We start from the raw sequence: 17,687 nt of genomic DNA on the forward strand, positions 1-17,687 counted from the left end.
CACCTACAAAAACCTCCCCCTCTTCCCCTTCACAGGCAAACACAATCACACAGTGCGGTCTGAGGTTTTGTTACTAAGTGATAGAGCAAAAACATGCAACACCAGAGCTTCACCACTACCGCCCTCACACTTTTTAGAATCTGCTTAATGAACTCGGTTGAGTGTGTCACTAAAAAGCTCTTTATTTGCACTTTGCTTTATTTTCTAAACAGCATGTAGGGACTGTGCTGCTGTTTCCAGGTGCTGTCAGGAGCTGGGTGTTAAATCGAACCTCTGTCAGAGCTCAGATCACGATGCCAGTGTTTGCTTGTTGGTCTGTGGTTTGGTTGCCTGCTCTTTAAGTTGGTGGTAAAGTTTTTCTTCAGTTACCAAAAGAAAAAGAAAAAAAGAAATCAGTTTCCTCACCAGAGAAGGTGGAAGCATGGTGGTGGTGACAACATGCAGCTCACTGATAATGTGAGAAGTCTCTGTGGGATCAGATTAGCTGCGTCTGAGCCTGAAAGCAGAAGGCAGAGTGAAAGCAACAGCAGGTATCGATGAACGGCAGTCACCGTCAACATGAAGGTAACATGTACCTTATCGTCCTTATATAGCAGCACACACACAACGCTGCAGAGATTTAATGAACAGATACAAATTCATGATAAGAAAACCTGAGTAACGGTGGAAAACATTGTCAGTGAAACTAAGATGTCTCGAAAGGTTTATGTAGGATTCTTTCACTATCACAATCATGGTCTCTGTTAAACGCCACAGCGCCACTGTCTCTGGGCTGATAGGAAGTGGTTTCTCATCTTGAAGCAGTGACTCTACCAAAGGTGACATGCATGGTTTATTTTGAGGTTTCTATGACATGCTCAGAGATTTATACTAAACGCTTTAGCCTGTGAGGGAGATGATCATGTTTACTCTGTATTTGTCGTGTTAATGTGGGAAATGTATTTAGTTTGTCTCACATGTTAAACATGCTCAGAATAAAGCAGACTAATGATACACAGGTGCAGCTGTAAGAGTTATCATGACGCGGGTAAATAACTTCATATAAAGCCTGAGGTGTTTACTGGGAGGCTGCTCACTGAAGAAATAAAGAGAAAGTTTACTCATAGTAAAATGTAACTGTAATTATCATCTGACACCACAGCTGTGAGTTTTCACACATCCTTCACAAACGTCTTTGCAGATTCAGAATAAAACGTACGTCATCGCCACAACAACGGAGATAATACTAATGTGAAATAAAATTCAGCTGCATTTCATGGGAACTTTTGTTATGAGCTGTGATTTCACTCCTTCGCTCGAGATGTGACGATAATCATGTTTGCAATGATCAAAGACTGTTCTGCCAGATACTCAGCTCACTTCTGTCAGTGCACTGAGCACATGTACCCTCCCATACGTTCTCTATCACGTTAGAAATGGCCGACATATAACGTTTCTCCTTGACTCTGTTAGAACTAACCAAAGACGTTGAGGCCACAGGAACTTGAACACATCTCCAGTTACGAGTCTGACACCTGGTGATTCACAAAGCTGAACATGAGGAAGTCTTATTAACTGCCTGTCCCTTATCGCTGCACTGTTTTGGAGCGGTGAAACCTCAAAAACAACAGGTTCTTGGAATAATCTCACTTGTTTAGACTTCTCCTTGTGTTGAAGGGCCTTCAGGGACCCACTAAACTCAGCTCCACCTCGCCACAGGAATCAAAAACCCTATCTGTATTTTGGGTTGTTGGCCAGCCAGAACAGACGGAGTCTCACCTCTCTACCTCGACACCCCACCCCGGCTGTGTGCCGTGTACGGCCTTCCCTTCTTTGCCTCAGTGTTCCTGTGCTGCAGTCTGTGGTTTGAACTCCTCTGTGCGCCCTTCACTGGTCTCATTGTAGAACTGGCAAGTTCAAGGGTTGATTGAGGTTTGAAAGGGAGTGTGTTTATCTCCGATGCCTGCAGATGTCTTCACTGAGGAAGGTAAACATCACATGGGCTGTTTAACTGTTAAAGCTAACAACCTGCTTCATCCCCAGGGCCCCAGGAGGAAATCAAGCACAAATGACACAGTCTTGTGTTTCCTCTGACATCTGTCACTTTGCTCGCCTGCCACACATGCAGGGTACTTCATCAGCGGGGCTCGTCGTCTGCCACTGGTGCTACTGCACGTACAGTAGCTCACATCAGTGGGTCTTCATAGGCGTTCACAGTCACTGACATTTCCACAGACACAGTGTGAGCTGCTTTTCTCATTTAGTCCCAGTTTAACCACTTTGCTTACATGGTGCTAAAATATTTTCTCACCTCCCTCTGTAGGAAAGCCACCTGTATGACTGAGTGCTGTGGCTTTTTTAAAAACTCGTATCTCCTCTGCCAACAGAAGGAAGAAGGAAAGGTCCAGGGCCAGCTGAACCACACAGACTCGAGCCAGTACATCCGCGAGCTCAAAGACCAGATAGCAGAGCTAAAACATGAGGTGAGGCTCTGTTAATAATCGCTCCAGCTTATTGTTGCAACGTTTTTTTACTTGTAGAGATTCAGATTTTGTTGTTGTTGTTTCTTTGATCTATCATTTCAAAAGATTCACAACATTCCCTCAGATATGGTTTTGCTTTGAGGCTAAGAGACTAGTACAAGTGTCAACTACACCCAGAGACTTCCTGTGTGGAGTTGACATCGCACACCTCTTGTAAATAACCTACAGATGTTTTTACACCAGGGTTTCACCTAGCTTGTCATGGTGTAGAGCCAAGAGAGATAACAAGGGAGTACGCACATTCAGAGCTTAAAAACTATAACTGAAGATTTGCTGATAAGACAGCACGTAAAATGTGATCAGTTGTATGGAGTAGTGCTAATTCTTTGAGCCACATTTGTTTCATACTATACAAAATAGTTTGGTGTGATTTGTTTGTCGTTGGTTGTTTGGACTGATGTCGAGCGTTGGGTCACCTCCGAACCCTGACAGGAGGGAGCTGACCCTCTGCTTCATCCTGTCTGAGGAGGGAGCCTGTTTATCAGCCGCTGGCTGATGTAGTAATGTATCAGTGACTGTGGTTTCCTCATTAATGAAGCCTCAGTGTGACGCTCTAATCGTCCCCTCATTGTAATTCAACCAATTCAATTCAGTTCAGTTCGACTGTTTACTTCAAAACATAAAACAATCATCAGAACAAACAATCGTCCAAACTGAGAAAAGAAAGGAGAAAAGAGAATGAGAGAGAGAGAGAGAGAGAGAGAGGTCAGAAAGCCTGTGAGGCTCCGCCCCATGCTGCCTGACCGAGTGTTCAGGTAACCACACCCACCCAGATACCCTGAGTATTAAAGGCAGACGCAGGTACAAAGCCACAGCACACTCCCCAGACATTACAGAGCAACATGGACGCTGACCTGCCAACCTGTCTGCTGTAACTATGAACTGTGAACAAACACTGATCACCTTTCAACACATGACCCCAAACTACTGTCCAAACAGTGGGTCACCAAAATTACACTGATCAGCTGATCAGTGTTGATATAGTGGCAGAGAGTGTGTGGCCACAAATAAATGAGTGTATGGGAAACACAGGGGATGAAGATCTTCATTGTTAAGTTTTCCATATTTAATTACTGCACAGAGAAATTCTTCACCTCCAGCAGATTCGTTGTATCTTAGCATCAGTTAACTTTACAAGTAAGAACGAAACCCTTGAACTAAGTGTTGGTGGACTGTGGTTAAATTGAGCTGCATGCAGCTTCTGGCTCTATATCAAGGCTCTGCAGTCACTGTTATTTCCCCTCTCATTTGCTTGTGCTTGGTGGTCATCTTAAGTTTAGTGATGTGCTATGAATAATATTGACTCCAGTTTCTGCAGTGAGCAAACCTGAAAGTAGAGAGTGGCTGAATAACAAGTCCCACTATCCTCCTCCTTCACATATCGAATTAAAGCTGCATCATAAAGCTGGAAACTTTGACAGCTGCCAGTCAGATGTTGAGCAGATTATTCCTCTGCCTGGCAGCAACAGGAAGGCAGACTGAGGTTTAGGCAGGTGAAGGTAAACGGGGACTAACTGTTGTTGTTCTGTGTGTAATGCACTGTGCTCTGTACCGGCTTCTGAATAACTCTCTTCCTACATGTCTGTCTGCTGCATGGCAGGCCGTCCCAGGTGAGTGGGTACAGAGGTGCCATCTAATCTCCAGTGGTTGAATGACGTTCCCTTCGCTGGCTTTGTAGCCCCCCCACCATAATCCCATTTGTGTCTGTGTAATTCACAGCAATGGGGGACGGTCCTGGATGGATCCGTGCACAAGTGTAGGCAAGTGACAGTGTGCTGCTCTACATGGCAGGATGGGGAAGTTAACCTGACGTGCACTGGTCAGACCACCCACGCGGTCCTCAGGCCTTTGGTCTGCTCACTGGGACAAACTGTTCGACGACACTGTGGATAAACTGTAAATCTGTGTATGGTTTGTTTCTTAGTGCTGATCTCATTACTCCCGTCATGGAAGGAAAAACATACCCACGACCACTGCAACTCTGTCCAAAGAGTTTTAGTTTCACGAGAAACAAAGACCCAGTGAACGAATGCATGATGGGTTAACTTCCCTCCTCTGATAAACAGCAGAGCACAGACACGTTTCAACAGGACACATTCAGGACCGTCTCCCAAGCTGTCCCAAACAAAGCTGCCCCACACCCCTGAACACATTCTACAACAGCTTCGTCCACAATCCATACTACTCACTGATGAATATGTACCAAGGATGTTAGGATGAGTGCATTCACACTGGAAGACATGATAAATGAAAGTATGCTCAGACATGGTGCACAGCTGAGAGCTCACCGCTGGAGAAGGTGCAGATTATAGATGGTTTTTGTTTTTAACTTGCATTGCTTTTTTAACATACTACTACTAAAAATATATACTATAAAAGTCAGAATGCAGTATATACTGTACACTGTTGGTGTGTAGTATGGAATGGAGGCACAGCTCAGACCTCATCACATTATTCTCCTGTGGGTTTTGGTTGAATTGTTCCCTGCATGTCAGACATGTGAAAGACATCCCATCCTACCTGAGTGATGCTACGAGGACGGACAAACGTTTGACTGTGTTAAACAGCTGTTCATGACCTATGTTAGTCTGTGTTTTCTCCCTCTGAAGTGACATATCTGAGATGTGCTCCTAATCCTCATCACGCTCACTCTCACAGATCTGCTGCTTAAAAGGGCAGAGGGGTTTGGCCAGTCAGCCCACTTTTGATGGGATCCACATCGTCAATCACTACGTGGGGGATGATGAGTCTTACCAGTCTTCAGATGAAGATGGAGTCAAGGACCCCACCCTACAGGACACCCAGCAGAGGAACAGCGGCCGAATCAGACTGCGCCCCAACCTCGGGGACACGGATAGCGAGGAGGAGGACGGCGAGGCCCTGCGGCTGTCTGTGCCTCAGAGCGGCAGCCACAAGTCCACCACTGTGTGAGTCAGGACGCCGGCTGTCAGCGCTCACTGAGCTGGACAGGGATGTCTCCAGCAGCCGCTGCACAGGAGAAGTCTGGACATGGAGTTCTGAATTTCAGAGAGGAAATGCATCATCATTTCATATCATGAGAATCACACTTACGGATTTAGTTTTTCTTTGTTTACCTCCTTTTGCAGTTTTTGTTTTCTTCTTGAGGGCAACAAACGCCTGACAGCGGGCAGATCATCAGCCTGGTCCTCAGCAGAGAGTCAAATAATGTGACCAGACGAGGAGGAGGGGGCCGAGGGGGTGAGGTGGTCTGTCTGTTACTCCGAACCTCCCCCTCTGTCCGTGAACACAGAGAAACAGACTGTGCAATAAAACATTTTATTCTATACGACACACTTCATCCAATGTATTTTTATATTTTTAAAGCATTTTATAAATGAACATCAAAATGTGTTGATGCCGTTACTACTAAGTGTCCATCCTGCAGAGGAGGAAGTGCATGAGTGCTGTGTGTCTACAAACATATATATATATGTATATATATATATATACAGATATACATACATATATATATATATATATATGATGAGCTTGGTCAGAGCCTGGTATCAAAGCCTCTTGTATCAGCCAGCGTTGGCTCGGGGGTGATGATGATGATGATGATGATGATGATAAGGCCTTAGCACACGCTGCATGCCTTTCACCAGGGCTGGTGTATCACAAGCTCAGTGTGACATCTGCATACTTGTAGATATGTAAATGTGTATTATGGTTGTTGTTGTTTTTTTCAGCTGCTTTTGAACTTGAACATATGTATCTACTGCATATCTGACGTTTAGAATATATTGTACAGTTGAGAAAAAAGGGACATAGGTTAGTTTAATACGATGGTAACACAAAGGACAAATCCCGTTTTTCAGATGAGTGAGGGGAGGAAAAGAATAACGGAGCAGAGCAGTTAGCAGGAATAATAAGAACAGAAGAGGACAGATTTATTTCTTAACTACTGTTGCTATGGTAATGAGTTCTCTGAAAGCATCCCAGCTGTACTTTCAGAATGAGCCCTGCAGAAAGTAGCACATAGTACATTGGCTGATGAGTCAAACCTGAGTAATGTCTAATCATATGTTTTGTGTATCACAAATTTGCAAGCATCAGGCTGAGAGTCTTAGGGAGCCTGAACTGGGAGATGAAACTGAGATAACACAGCTTACATTTGCACACTTTATCACACAATCTGGAGCAGAATCAGGAGCTGTACCAAAGTTAGCACCAAATCCTGCTGCGTGCTCGTCGACAGGCTGGTTCCACTCCTTTTTCAATGTGCAAGGACACAGATGTGTAAGACTGAGTTTCTCTGAATGTCCATGCTGAACACTAACTCCTGGACTGAGTGACAGACAGACAGTTCCTGGAGACTTTGAGCTGCTGACTGTAATGTCCCTTTGATGAAGATGCCTGTGCTGTTTGAAGGGAGGGGGACACTTCATGGCACTTTTGAGTCTGCAGTGCAGTAAGGACACACATGGCAACACTATGGAGCAGTCAGCACACTCTTGAGACTAAATGAGATTGTTGTGCGTGTGTGTATGTGTGTGTGATGAGTTCATATTAATAATAAAATGTTTGCTAAACTTGCCTGGTGTGTCTTCATCAAACCTGAGCCTCTGCACACACACTGAAAAGCTTTCCGATGACTGTGAGCACATGTGGGATGTTTAGTCTCTGTGCTGCCTTCCTCTGTGAAGATTCTTGCTTAGATTGACTGTTTCAGGAAGTGATTTCTCGCGGTTTTCAGAGCTGAGTCTCATCTACTAATCATTTCATGCAGAAAACCACATTTTAAGAGCTTTTCTCCTCGGGCACTGTGAACCATTAAGCAGGTTTGTAAAATTACCAAATACTCATGGTGATTTTTTTAAATTGGACATAAAAGCCAGTTTAGGGGCCAGTGTACTGTGAGCTGTTTTATTTCATACTGCAGTGATTTATTATGCTTTCGCATATTTTGAACGTGCGTTTCACGGCGCAGTGAAAGTCAGTTACACTTTATTCAAATTCGGACAAGCTGGTTGTCAAACGTCAACACAGAGAGAAAAACTTCAGTTTATCGGATGTTAGCAGCTGTCAAACTGCCATGCGTGTGATGATGTTGCCATATAAATATGATTGAGATCATTTCAACCATTATCAGTTTGGATTTGCATTTAACAAAAGACCGGAGTTTCAGATGCAGTGCGCTCCTGTTTAAACCGGTAGGACCTGGTATTAACTACATGTTACTACTGCAGCTTTTAAATATACAGAAATGTATTCAAATATATTTTATTTGTGTAAATTGTAAAAAATGTTCACCATCACAATAAGCATTAAAATCAGTGGCTGTGGTGCCATGTGAGAGGAGATGAGTCATTTGGTGTTTTCACATATAGATGCGTTTAAGAGCTAAATTTCACCAGATGTATTAAAACAACCGCAACGGACACAAATCTTTTACTTCTCTTCTCCTTATTATTTGTTATTATCATTATTATTATATTATTATTGTTGTTGTTATTATTATTATTGTCGTTTGGACACTGGCTGTTGTATTTATCTCTCTGCTCCTGTGACAGGATGACACAGTTATTACGCAGCGTTGAGAAACTCCTCTCTGTCGGCCTATCGCCTCACTCCGGGCCTGTCGCCTTCTACTTTTATCGGTTCTGGCTTCGTATCTTCACCAGCACGGTGTCCGGCCATGATTCGTCTAATCGAGCTGGTGCATGTGGAGCTTTGATTTCCTGTCCTCCATTCACTGATAGGCTGGTTTGCCTGCAGCCGACGGGTGCTGGTCCGCAGTAGCATCCAGGCTGAATGACAGGGCCACGGTACCGTGTCCACACGGACAGAGCTCAGACAGACCCTCATCCAGTCCCGCTTCTCAGGCTTTAGGCGAGCGAGTCTCTGTAGCTGTGGAAGATTTGACATGAGCTGATTTATTGATGAGTAGAAACTGTTAAAGTCAGCCAGTGGGTGAGTTAAACTCAGCCCTGTGATCATCACACACTGAAATCCACACACCGCAGATTTTATTCGTATCATCGAGCTGATCATGGAGCTGATGATCGAACTGATCACGCCGATGATCGAAGCGAACCCGCTCCATCACTGTAATAGTTGGGGGATTTCTTTATTGCACCTGCTGCTCTGTTCTCTGCTCCATTGTTCGGTGCGTAATGACGCTGAACAGCCGCTTTAATCCGCGTCCTGAGCGAACAGAAAACAAAGTGTCTCTGTTATGGCTCCTACCTTTGAGCACAGTGCCCAGAGTAATGTGAAACTGTCACCGCAGGCGTGAGGACGGTGAATGTCTGTCACCTAATAACAGTCCATGGGCTCAGCTGTCCAGCAGACCGGAACCGAGCTGCACCAGACCACACGGTGTGATCACAGGGGACTGAAGCTTTTTCTGAGGGTTTCCACTCAGTTCTGGCCTGTTCTTACATTTTCACATAGGGTTTATTGATAACATTAGTAAAATTGTGGTGCAGTTGGAATTGTAGTTTTCGGTGTCTGTGATCTATGTTAAGCATCAGAGGACACGGTCGTTCAGAGTTTCCCCCACCTCTTATATTTTACCACTACGTGCTACGTGCACGCTCTCCAGACACCCCGGGGTGCGCCTCCGCGTTTCCTCTCCCTCTCCAAAGATTGAGTAAAGTGCTGATAAAACGTGTCTCACTTCTCCTGATTGCCACGGGCTCCTCTGCAGACACGAGCTGCAGCCTGATCCGATGGAGGCCCTCAGCTCCCGGCGCAGGGACAAACACGGCAGAAGACAAAAGTCTCTTCGATCCAAACTCATTCTCGTGTTTATCTGTTTTTTCTAAAATAATTTTAAATAAAACAAACAAATAAAAAAAAGACAAATGAAAAAGGCAAACTGCTGATAATTCTACAGGAGTTTTCAGAAACTAAAGTAGAGCAAAGGCAAAGCCCCGCGTCACAGGCCTGTGTTGTCAGGTCGAGTCCTGAAATGAGTGAGGTAGTTTTGGGGAGAGGTGACAAGAAGTCGCCCCCGCGTCAGACTGTTTTCCTGTCACCTGTAACCACACAACACGCTGATTAAACCCCTGCAGGCGCAGATCTATTAAAGCGAGCTGAGCGAAGGAGCCGCGGCAGTGGCACTGACACCTGTCCCGGCAACACCTGGCGGACGGGACGGACTCTGTCGGCGCATGCTCTGTAGTCAGGTTGAAAACTCTTAAAGCACTTGGACTCGCATCTACCCCGCCAGTGGAGATCAGGTCTTCGCACCGTTCACAGGAGGACTCCTCTCTGCAGCTGGATTCTTCTCACTGATTTGTCTGCTCTCGGATCAGGGATCAGAGATGCCTCGCTCCTTCTTGGTGAAGAGTAAGAAGGCGCACAGTTACCACCAGCCCCGGACTTTAGAGGATGACTGCAGCAGGCTGGACGCCGCTCTGGCGCACATATGCTCAGGTATGTCCAGAATGATTTAGTGTTCCAGGCGTTAAACGTTATTTTTCATTCCGTTTGTTGGAATAAAGGGGTTTTGGGTTGTGTTTTTGTTTGTTGTTTTTAGCCAAACTAAAAACAGTTAACAAACAATTATTAGGACTAACATCTAATTATTAAATCCTGAAACACAAAGGGAAACTGTGCGGTTTACAGGCTGGAGAGCGTCGGTGCAGCTTATTCACACGGGCCTTAAAACGTGTTTGTTTGATGTTTTTTTTAAGCTTAAAAATGAAATTATTCAATTAAAGAAAAATGAAAGCGGAATTACTGATGTTACATGGTTGGTCCCGAGATTTCACGATAACGAAAAACCACTTCCTCAAACACATTTACGTGATATTTACTGTGGATTTATTTTCTATTGTATCACCGTTTTTTTCCTTTATATTATATCATATCATATCATATTATATATTATATATTATACTACAGGCTCTTGATAGAAATGAGGTCACGTTGCCTTTACCTGTCGGTGATTCTGCTCAGCTAATAAACCTGTTACCTTCTGACACAGCATCATACCTGTATCTAAACGCCATCATGTAGGTTTTTAGTTTTAATCTCCGACAGTAACCGGACATTCTTCTAAAAACATCAGGAGCATTAACTTACTTGAAATCCTTTTCCTCGTGATGCTGACTGTCCTCTGTCCTCTCAGAGGCAGAGAAGCTCCCAGATGACAGCGACATGACGGAGGACAGGTACGATCTGTCTCCAGACTCCCACCTGGCTGACGCTGCCGATTTCTCCCCAAAGTCACCGCTGAGCTGCGCCGACAGCCTGTGCGGCCGTTCCCCGGAATACGAGGACTTCTGGAGGCCTCCGTCCCCCTCTGCATCACCGGGTACACACAGCACCACCACACGCCTCTTACAGTCCGGATTCATGAACACGATAGGCTGCACATTAAAGGCCAAGAAGGGGGGAAACAAAACCTTAAGGAGGCGAGACAAACCACAGATACTGTAAGATGATGACAAAGGTGCAGTTCAAATCTCTGTAGGAGCATTTTTAAATATCTTTTTGAAATATAGATTTTCATTTTTCATTATATATTGAGCCGTGATGCTATAATATATAATAAGTTACATTAAAAAACATGAGGGGCCTGTGAGGCAGACTGTAGCGAGCTTACAGATTTTTTGTCGTGTGTTAACATGTTTAGTATAATAAGTAGGAGTGTGTAGTATCATCTATAACTGATTAACCAGCTTTATATAACAGGAGTGCACTTGTTTATATATAAAAGTATATATAAGTGTGTTGTAAGCTAATTCTTCCTCACTGATCCATGAGCTCACCTCCTCTGTGCCAGCTGATATTCCTGCTTTCCTCAGCACTACCTGGGAATTCTCTGGAAGAACATTGCATGACTCCTTATATCAGCCATGTCTTGTCCTGTGGGGCCCTGTAAATGCCCCCCCCCCCCCCCCTTTGGCCGTGTCACTGGTTTCATTAAATTTTTATCTGGCCTCTCTGTTCCCTTCTCCAGCCGATTCTGAGAAGTCCCTGTCTCCTCTGGTGGATGAGACCCAGCCCTTCACGGTTCCCTTCCGGCCATATGCGTGGAGCAGCTACCCGGGGCCTGGGCTGAGGCCCCTGGTGCAGCAGAATCTCCATCCTGGCATGGAGGTGGACAGGGGTCCTCCGGCGATGGCCTTCTGTGGGGGCCAGAGCGCCCACTCTGCCCTGTACTCAGACCGGGTTCTGGGAGAGGAGGCTTACCGCGACTACAGGAGGCACGCTGCCGCTCTGCTGTTTCCTGAGGGAGGCCTGCACAGAAAAACACACAGTGTGAAGGCCCAGTCCGACCTGCTGTGCTCCAGTCTCATCCTTAACGGTGCTTACAAGTGTGTCAAGTGCAGCAAGGTGAGGATGGAGTCTGATGCACAGCCTCAGCTTTGCAGGGATAAATAAACGGATGGTTACAGGGTCTGTGAACTGCAGGTGGTGGTCATCTAAAATAAAAATAAATCGAATTATCCCAGTGGTTAATAATATGAATAATGAAAAATAAGTATTTCTATTTTCATAAAAATATATTGTTATTTGCAATAACTTTTTTTCCCCTTGTCTCCATCAGGTGTTTTCTACTCCGCACGGGCTGGAAGTCCACGTCCGCAGATCGCACAGCGGCACCAGGCCCTTTGCGTGTGAAATCTGCGGCAAAACGTTCGGGCACGCAGTGAGCCTGGAGCAGCACAAAGCCGTGCACTCTCAGGTAACTTCGCACGCCGTGTGTCCCGCACTTCGCGCCTCTTCCTGTCCGGAGGAGTGCTAAAGCCGCCTGTCTGCTCACGTTTCAGGAGAGAAGCTTCGACTGCAAGATATGCGGTAAAAGTTTTAAGAGGTCGTCCACGCTGTCGACGCACCTGCTCATCCACACCGACACCCGGCCGTACCCGTGTCAGTACTGCGGGAAGAGGTTCCACCAGAAGTCAGACATGAAGAAACACACCTTCATCCACACAGGCGAGTGGAGCAAAGACTGAGCAGCCGCATGTGGAAGGAGACTCGTTTAATTCATGTTCAATTTAAACCCAAGTAAATAAACTTTTCTTTGTCTTGTTTTTTTTTCCAGGTGAGAAACCCCACAAATGCCAGGTGTGTGGCAAAGCGTTCAGCCAGAGCTCCAACCTCATCACACACAGCAGGAAACACACCGGATACAAACCCTTCGGCTGCGACCTCTGCGGCAAAGGTTTCCAGAGAAAGGTGGACCTGAGGAGACACAAAGAGACGCAGCACGGACTGAAGTGAAGCGGCGTCAGGACAGAAACCCGTCACGTGATCTGACGTTAGGAGGCTTTATTTCAACTGAAAATCTGACAGAGACAGTTTAGACAGGAGGACATTTCCCCGACCACCGGCACAGTGGCCCTGTGTGAGGACATTTGCTGGATCAGGATTCACTATGATCCGCTGTCCGTAAAAACCTCATGTCAAAGAACATGGAAATCTATTTGATAATATTACACAGCGTCAGATTATTTCTTATTTATTTTTATCAAAATGTAGAAATCCATGGAAAGACTTAGCCTGCGCAGCGTGAAGACAGCAGCAACACTAAACACAGCAGCTCCGTGCAGCGCGTCCTGAGGCCCAGACACAGCACAGATAAGCTGCCGCTCATGAATCAGCGTCTTTGGGCATTAAACCCAAAATATTTGTACTCACACCTCAATAACCGGATCGACAATAAACCACCGAGAATAGATGAAATCTGCGCCTCTCCACAGAACACAGGCTTTTTGTTGTTGGTCGGACTGATGCTGGCAAAACAGCGGGTTTCTGAACAGGAGGGTCGCGGCCCATGTGTGAGCTCTGCTCCAAAGGGTTTTTGTTTTTTTCCATTTTGCACATTTTCTTCTCAGAATAACTTTTGTCGTTTACGAAAATAAACACGTTACTTTTTTTTCAGACCAGTTGATGTTCTGTTTGTTTTATTGAAATAAAAAACTTCTGAATCTCTGAAGTTTCAAAGCCACGGCAGAAGGCCGAACGCAAACTGCAGACTTCAGGCCATCAGGTGTCATTTATTATACGCTACTGTTTTATATAACAACCAGGTTATTAGTATTATTTTATTATTCTGAGCAGTAGCAGTAGTAGCGGCTGACTTTATGTCATTATCACTAATCATTTCACATTTTGTTTGGGCAGTAGTTTGCCTTCATCGGAGTAAACTGCTGTATCTTAACAACATCTCACTGAACCAAACGGAGTTAGTGATGTTTGGTTTTCCCAGTGTTCGGGTTAGAGCCTGGATAATTAAAGCCACAGGCCCGGGACGTTCCTCCGCCCTGCTGCTGTGATTGGGATTGCCCAGAGGCCGCTGTTTGTTTTGACCACTGCAGCCATGTGTTTGAACCCAAAACACCGTGAGCAGATTTAACCGTTTTCACCCTCATGGCTGTTATTCTCAAAAACGACTTCTGCAGAGAGCTGGCAGGCGATGGACCACATACAGCAGCTGTGATCCTCAGAGGGACTGATGCTGAGATGTCGTCTGAAATAGTTTATTACACTTACACACACACACACACACACACACACACACACACACACACAGACACACACACACACACACACACACACACACACACACTTTTTTAGACAGTGACACAGAGTATGGTGTTACACAAACAGCCGGGTTGGAAAGTATGACTTCCATCATTGTGTCATCATCAAAAGATAATAAACCATAAATACGACAGCAAATGTATTAATTTATGAGAAAGACACAACTGCTCTCACACACACACACACACACACACACACACACACACCCTCCATCACTTTCACACTGTGGATAAACTGCACATCAGCCCTGAACAACTGCCTTTAATTCTTTCACTTTCATCGTGTTCGCTTTTCAAACACTAACGAAGCAAAAAAGGAAAAAGAGAAACAATCAGTTAGTTGTCTTCCCTCAACATTGATTGAAATCACTGACTCACAAGGATTTTCTACGCCTCACTTCCCCCCAAATCGTACAACATCCAGGCCTGCAAAAATACTGAATATTTTAAACCCCAAGATGAACAGGCTGAAGGAGAGCAGGAAGAGGCAAGCTGACTGAAGCCAGACCTACTGGAGCTGTGCACGGTGGCTCCATGTACAGAGTTAGTCACGTCATTTATTCTCTTTAAATAAAGATTAACTTCATGTGCTACAGCCCCACAATCCCAATTCTAAAACTAGTCTGAAAGATTCATGTTTGAGTGCTATTTCACAGAGCGCCTCATGTAACAGGAAATCTTAACACTAAGTGTTAGATAAATTACCGAGGCAGAAGCTTCCATCTGAAAGAGGCACACTGTCAGCCACGCTGAATCTGAGCGCTGGGGTGTTTCCTCCTGTTGCAACGAGTTTGTCGTTAAGTGCCTCCAGCACCCTGAGGCAGACTCAAGCCGCCAGCCTGACCACAAACCTTTGAAGTAAGGGCCAAGTGGCTAATGACATCTCACTGCTGTGCAGAGAAGGTACACTTTGACTCAACTTTCGACACCAAAGTCCACTCATAACTTTTTATATAAATAAAAACTGTGGTTTGTGATGTAGAAACCAAGTCATTGCAAGAGATTTAAAAAAATCTCATCAGGTACTGGAAGGTTCGCTCTGAAAAATCTCAGAGAGAAGCTTTTCAAGCAGAAATCGTCAAACCAGCCATTAGGCTGACCAGATTTCCTCCAAGGGCACGGGTGGATTTTTTAAAGCATTACCCCACTGCCCCGAGGCATATCAAATATGAATAGAATACGGCCCGATCGATTTGAGAGGGCGAGTAATCAGAGCGCTGCAGTCTGAGGCTCAAATCGAGGCCTGCATCTTGGTCCATAAGTGCACACGCTACACAAACACGCTGGAAGTTACACACATCAACCACAAATGCACACTGCACACACAGAGGTATGGCTGGATTAATTCCTCCTGACAGACACAGTTGTGCAATTAGAAAGTTCAGTGTTGTGGTTTGGGATGATTCATTATTAATCTGAAATTAAACATAAATTATAAAAGAAGGATTTTAGACAGATTTTACTTTGGTGTTTGATTTAGATTTTTTATTTTCACCTTCTACTGTTTAATTCCTCCCCTGGAATTAAAGAAATATATCTGTTATTGATTTTATCATCACACTGACTGAGGAAAAGAGTTTAGATAGATACGGGTACGTGTATATAACTGAGTTTAACTGAGTTTCTTTTCCCACGTTTACAACCAGAACCCTGCTGCTGCTGCTGCTGCTGCTGCTGCTGGTTTCTAAATCAAACCACAGACCCCTGATTTACAACTGTGATATTCAGCCTGATGCAGCAAAGGAAAGAAAAGAACGTGATTAAAACATCACATGCAACAACTCATAGATTAAAAAAAAGGGTCAAGATCACACCCACGCAGCTGACATACAGTATCATCAGCAACATCTGGTGAATGATCAGATTGTGTTGTACGTTTCATGAGAAAGCAGACAGAGACTGTGAAGAGAGAGCTAATGTGATTACTTCCCTCAGGGTGAGTCGACCTGCTGTGTATATTGTAATAATAATGTGGTATTTGCTCTCTGCCTGTTCAGCAGATTTCACACAGGTTTGACGAGTTCGAAAGCGATAACACGAGAGAGATACAGGATTTCCAGCAGCAAGCTTCGGAGAAAAAGCACTGATTCATATGGTTGATACAGGAAACTGTGATAAGAGGTTCTTGGAAGAAGAAGAGATATTAAATACAATTATTTTCATAGCTTCTGTATACACATTTCATTTAGGAAAGTTTTGTGCATCACAGAGACTTTCCTGTCCACCTGTCCCCTCCCCTGTGGTTGACACGCCACCTAAGCTGGGACAGACGATGAGAGGCAGGGCTCATATAGGCCACAGCTCTTTTGTTGCAGAGGCTTATTCATTATTCACCTGATCTGAAAAACAGACTGCAAACCAACTGCACAGCTGTCATCAAGCAACAAGGCGTAGACACAAATTATTCATGACTTTGCAAAGAAAAGGCAGCAGAATGACGGGAAAATAATAACAAGAGACACGAGCGAGGCAGCTGACAGGCCCAACACGTGGGGGAGAGCCGACCTCTTCGGGCTGACAGCTTCCCTCCTGCAGCATCAGCCGCGGCTACACCGCACTTCCCCGGCCCGCTTTTATACCGCACAGAAACTTTACCCGTGTGGAACAGAACACGGACACACGTGTGTTTGTTCTGAAGATTTTTACACCGTTAATAAAGCGATTTATCCAAAGCTCTTCTCAGGTGACTTAGTCCAGTATCTTTTGATGCCACAGCAGCCTGGGCTGGGGTGTGGGCTGTGTCCTGACTCTTGCATGTTGCATGCTGGGAAAGGTTCCAGCCCCGCCATGAGTCTGAACAGGATTACTGATTTAAAGTTAATATTACAAATATAAATCATACAAGGATCAGTTCTGGGTGCTGTTTCATTTTCTCAGTGTTTGCTCTCTCGTGGTAACGTCTCATTTAATTCAACTTCTCATTAAACTTCTGAGGACACGTATCTGGACCTTCCAATAAAGCTGACCTTCATACACTGACCTTCATACAGTGCTGTCATACAGAAATATGTGAAGTAAAAACAGAACTGGAACCAGTTTTCTTTAGCTAAACGCGTCAGGACAGAAATTCTGATCATAAGTTCGTCCAGTCTTCTTTTAATCAGCTTAGAAACAAAGCAAAGATTCGACCTGGACTTGATTTTGAAGACACTGAAACACATATGCTTCTTCACCTCGTCTCAAAAATTCCAATTCCCAACAAACCTTAGACAGGCTACAGATGAAACTACGCTCAGCTGCAGGGCTTTAACTCCAGCAGATCATATTACACCTGTTTCAGCTTCTCTACACTGGCTGTTTGCTTCAGAGAGGATGTTAACGTTTGCTTGCTGACTGTTAGAGCTCTACATGTCCAGGCAACAAACTACATCACTGTAAAATACAAACTTCCTTTAAGTCACTTCTCAAATCACACTTTCATTATTTGGTTTACACATGATTTCAGTTGATTCAGTTCCTTTAGCCCTTTCATCCAGCTGTTTTTATCCACCACAGTGTAAGATTATACTGTCTGGTTTTATTGGATTTTTTTCCATTGTCGTTGGCTTTAAGCTGTAAAACACTTCATAACTTTTCTTTATAATATTGCTTTTTAAATTCATTTAACAAGAATTAATAATTAAATCATGAAGAAATGGTA

General features: G+C 44.6%; 1 protein-coding gene across 1 annotated transcript in view; it reads left to right on the top strand.

The window, feature by feature from the left end:
- evi5b (ecotropic viral integration site 5b) overlaps positions 1-13,390 on the top strand; it is a 33,474-nt gene extending 20,084 nt beyond the window's left edge. The window contains exons 19-26 of the mRNA XM_041040342.1: positions 2,367-2,462; positions 5,181-5,449; positions 9,694-9,926; positions 10,624-10,809; positions 11,458-11,834; positions 12,049-12,186; positions 12,272-12,437; positions 12,547-13,390. Coding sequence (XP_040896276.1) covers positions 2,367-2,462; positions 5,181-5,449; positions 9,694-9,926; positions 10,624-10,809; positions 11,458-11,834; positions 12,049-12,186; positions 12,272-12,437; positions 12,547-12,725 — 1,644 coding nt within the window. The 3' untranslated portion in view covers positions 12,726-13,390. The remainder of the gene's footprint in view (positions 1-2,366; positions 2,463-5,180; positions 5,450-9,693; positions 9,927-10,623; positions 10,810-11,457; positions 11,835-12,048; positions 12,187-12,271; positions 12,438-12,546) is intronic.
- Positions 13,391-17,687: the final 4,297 nt, after the last annotated feature.

Source organism: Toxotes jaculatrix, chromosome 6, assembly GCF_017976425.1.
Source record: "Toxotes jaculatrix isolate fToxJac2 chromosome 6, fToxJac2.pri, whole genome shotgun sequence".
NCBI classification, from domain to species: domain Eukaryota; kingdom Metazoa; phylum Chordata; class Actinopteri; family Toxotidae; genus Toxotes; species Toxotes jaculatrix.